The sequence below is a fragment of the Radiomyces spectabilis genome (genome assembly GCF_025331425.1).
Source record: "Radiomyces spectabilis strain NRRL 2753 chromosome Unknown BYT42scaffold_11, whole genome shotgun sequence".
In the NCBI taxonomy this organism is placed as follows: domain Eukaryota; kingdom Fungi; phylum Mucoromycota; class Mucoromycetes; order Mucorales; family Radiomycetaceae; genus Radiomyces; species Radiomyces spectabilis.
In genome coordinates, this window is record NW_026251936.1 from 19,180 (window position 1) to 22,095 (window position 2,916).

Here is a 2,916-nt window from a genome sequence, read left to right on the forward strand (position 1 = left end):
TGGTAAAATTTAACAAAAATTTACCGGCGTTTTTACCGGTAAAAATCGCTTTGCATTGCAATGTTCTGGAGCTGCGATTGTGATTGATCAATGTTTGCCCCACCTATTTTCGCTCCCTTTTTTTAGTATGCGTTTTTTTTTTCAATATGGTGTCATCGTCATGGATACTTGAACTTATTTTTGAATATTGGCTTGCTTCTTAATTCAAATGCTTACTCAATGATAAATCAATCATATCATGCACTTGTCACTCATACCATCTTAATGGTTTATCAAAGTCATATCACCATCTCTTTTTTCGGTGTTTATTTTTGTTGTCAAAAAATAAATAAAAAAAGCTTAACTTTTTTCCCTTTATTTTGAAAGTCTTTACTTAATTATCGCTTCAGTTAAGATGTCCGGCTCAATCGCTAGCCAATACGGTCCTTGCCATTGCGCAAAGTGCACTAAGCTTGTCAAGAGCAAATTGTTTTTTGTGAAGCAGCAACCTCGCACTGTGCGTGAACATATCGCTAACAGAGGCATTTCTCCTTTGCTCGCCAGTCAAGGTAAAAAGATCATAGTGCTGCAAAAAACATATAGTTTTATTTTATTTACCTCGTCGAAAACAGACAGTGAACCTGAACCGGTGACAAACGATGACTTCGAAATGGAGTACGAAATGAACGATGTCGTTATCACCAGTAACATACAGTGGGGGAAAAAATGGTCCAAACCTATGCCCTTTTTTTACGTTTTTATTCATACGGCGGCTTTCACTATATGTACCGTCCGAATTTTTTTTTATGAAAAGTACATTCTCTTCTCTACATTGTCGCGAAATCCCGGTGATCGCATTGCAATTCATCCCATTGCATTCACCATTTCAAGATGAGCGGTCGGTTTGGACAATTTTTTCAATCAATGCAAAAATAAGAAAAAGCGTTTTCTTACCCGTTTTTCTTCCTTGCCGGTATGAAAAACGCTGGCGAAATAAAAATATCTTTATGGCAACGTCCTCTAAAAAATATACGCGAAGCATTCCGGCCGGAATCGTGCAATTCATGAGCTCCATTAGCTCCATGTTGCATCCGACGCATAATGGGCAGGTCTGGAGACCGCCATCACGTGCATCATTTTTTTTGAACACATTTTTCATAGCACCGCGACTTTTTTTTTATTCATGGAAAAAGAGAATTTTTTTCTCTATGCTGTGCCGAAATCCTGAGCATTTTACTCCAATTCATCCTACTGTAATGCCATTGCCCATTCCGCATGTGATCTACGTTAAGAATGGTGCTCAAATGACCTGAAAAAAAGCAGCTGAAAAAGCCTGAGAAATAATGTTGCGGTGATCAAAAACTGTGCTGGCGTGCATTTTACAGCCTTTCGGATCATATTCAAGCTGACGAAAATACTGGAAGAATAAAATCTGCTTACACCATGTGGTCAGATTAACCTCATGCTTGTCATAAGTGCATCCTCTGCATTTCACTCATTATAGCAGATCATTTATCGGGAAATAGCCTCAAGGCAGCAGTAACGACTTTCTTAAGGCTCTCACTATGCAAAAAATTGGCACCCGGAGGTTGTTAAGCTTATCAGGAGTACGTTGTCTGCTATAATGAGTGAAATGCGGAGGATGCGCTTATGAAAAGCATGAGGTTAATCTGACCACATGGCGTAAGCAGATTTATTCTTCCAGCATTTTCGTCAGCTTGAATATGATCCGAAAGGCTGTAAAATGCACACCAGCACGGTTTTTGATCACCGCAACATTATTTCCCAGGCTTTTTCGGCTGCTTTTTTTCATGTCATTTGAGCACCATTCTTAATGTAGATCACCATGCGGAATTGGCAGTGGCATTAGGATGAATTGGAGTAAAATGCTCAGGATTTCGGCACAGCGTAGAGAAAAATATTCTCTTTTTCCATGAATAAAAAAAAAGTCGCGGTGCTATGAAAAATGTGTTCAAAAAAATGATGCAACGTGATGGCGGTCTCCAGACCTGCCCATTATGCATGGGATGCAACATGGAGCTAATGGAGCTAATGAATTTCACGATTTCACGCGGAATGCTTCGTGTATATTTTTTAGAGGACATTGCCATAAAGATATTTTTATTTCGCCGGCGTTTATTATATCGACAAGGAAGATAAACGCGCTTTTTCTTATTTTTGGTTTTATTGAAAAAATGGTCCAAACCGACCGCTCATCTTGAAATGGTGAATGCAATGGGATGAATTGCAATGCGATCACCGGGATTTCGCGACAATGTAGAGAAGAGAATGTACTTTTCATAAAAAAAAATTCGGACGGTACATATAGTGAAAGCCGCCGTATGAATAAAAACGTAAAAAAAGGGCATAGGTTTGGACCATTTTTTCCCCCACTCACATCAGCCAGCAAACTGGCATCACGATTTCTGCAGTCTAGCTGTCGCCGTCATGTTTAAGAAAGCGGGAAATTTCAGTTCAGCAATCACGGCATATGATACTGCGTCAACTGTCCGCAGCTATAAAAAACAGCAACAGAGTTCGAATTGGAGCGCTCTTGAGAAGTTTACAACAAGCTTGCGAGAGCATCAGCATATTCCACCGTTGGTACTTGCAAATCTTATCAACTTTGGGCCCATGGCGGACTTGGCTGGACAAAGTTTGTCGGCATGCAACCAAAAAATCACCAAAGATGTACTTTCGCGCCTGACAGCCCTTTATTCCGATTGAAAGATGTTCATATATTCGTTTAAAATTGTCATAGTACGCAAGGCTATGGTTCCGAGCGATCCAGCCAATACCCACTACATCCACGAACCTACACTCTACTTCATCTTGTTGTATTTGTATATGCATATTTCAGGAGCTCCATTGTTTATATAAAATGTTGGAAAGACGTTGGCAAGAAATGAGACTGTGGGCCTTCTTCAAAGATTCTCG

General features: G+C 39.9%; 1 protein-coding gene across 1 annotated transcript; it reads left to right on the forward strand.

Moving 5' to 3' along the window:
- The first annotated feature begins 2,411 nt into the window (after positions 1-2,411).
- On the forward strand, positions 2,412-2,916 carry BYT42DRAFT_579818 (uncharacterized protein). The gene has a single exon (XM_051569429.1). It carries the CDS (start codon positions 2,428-2,430, stop codon positions 2,704-2,706), a length of 279 nt encoding a protein of 92 aa, XP_051420323.1. The 5' UTR covers positions 2,412-2,427; the 3' UTR covers positions 2,707-2,916.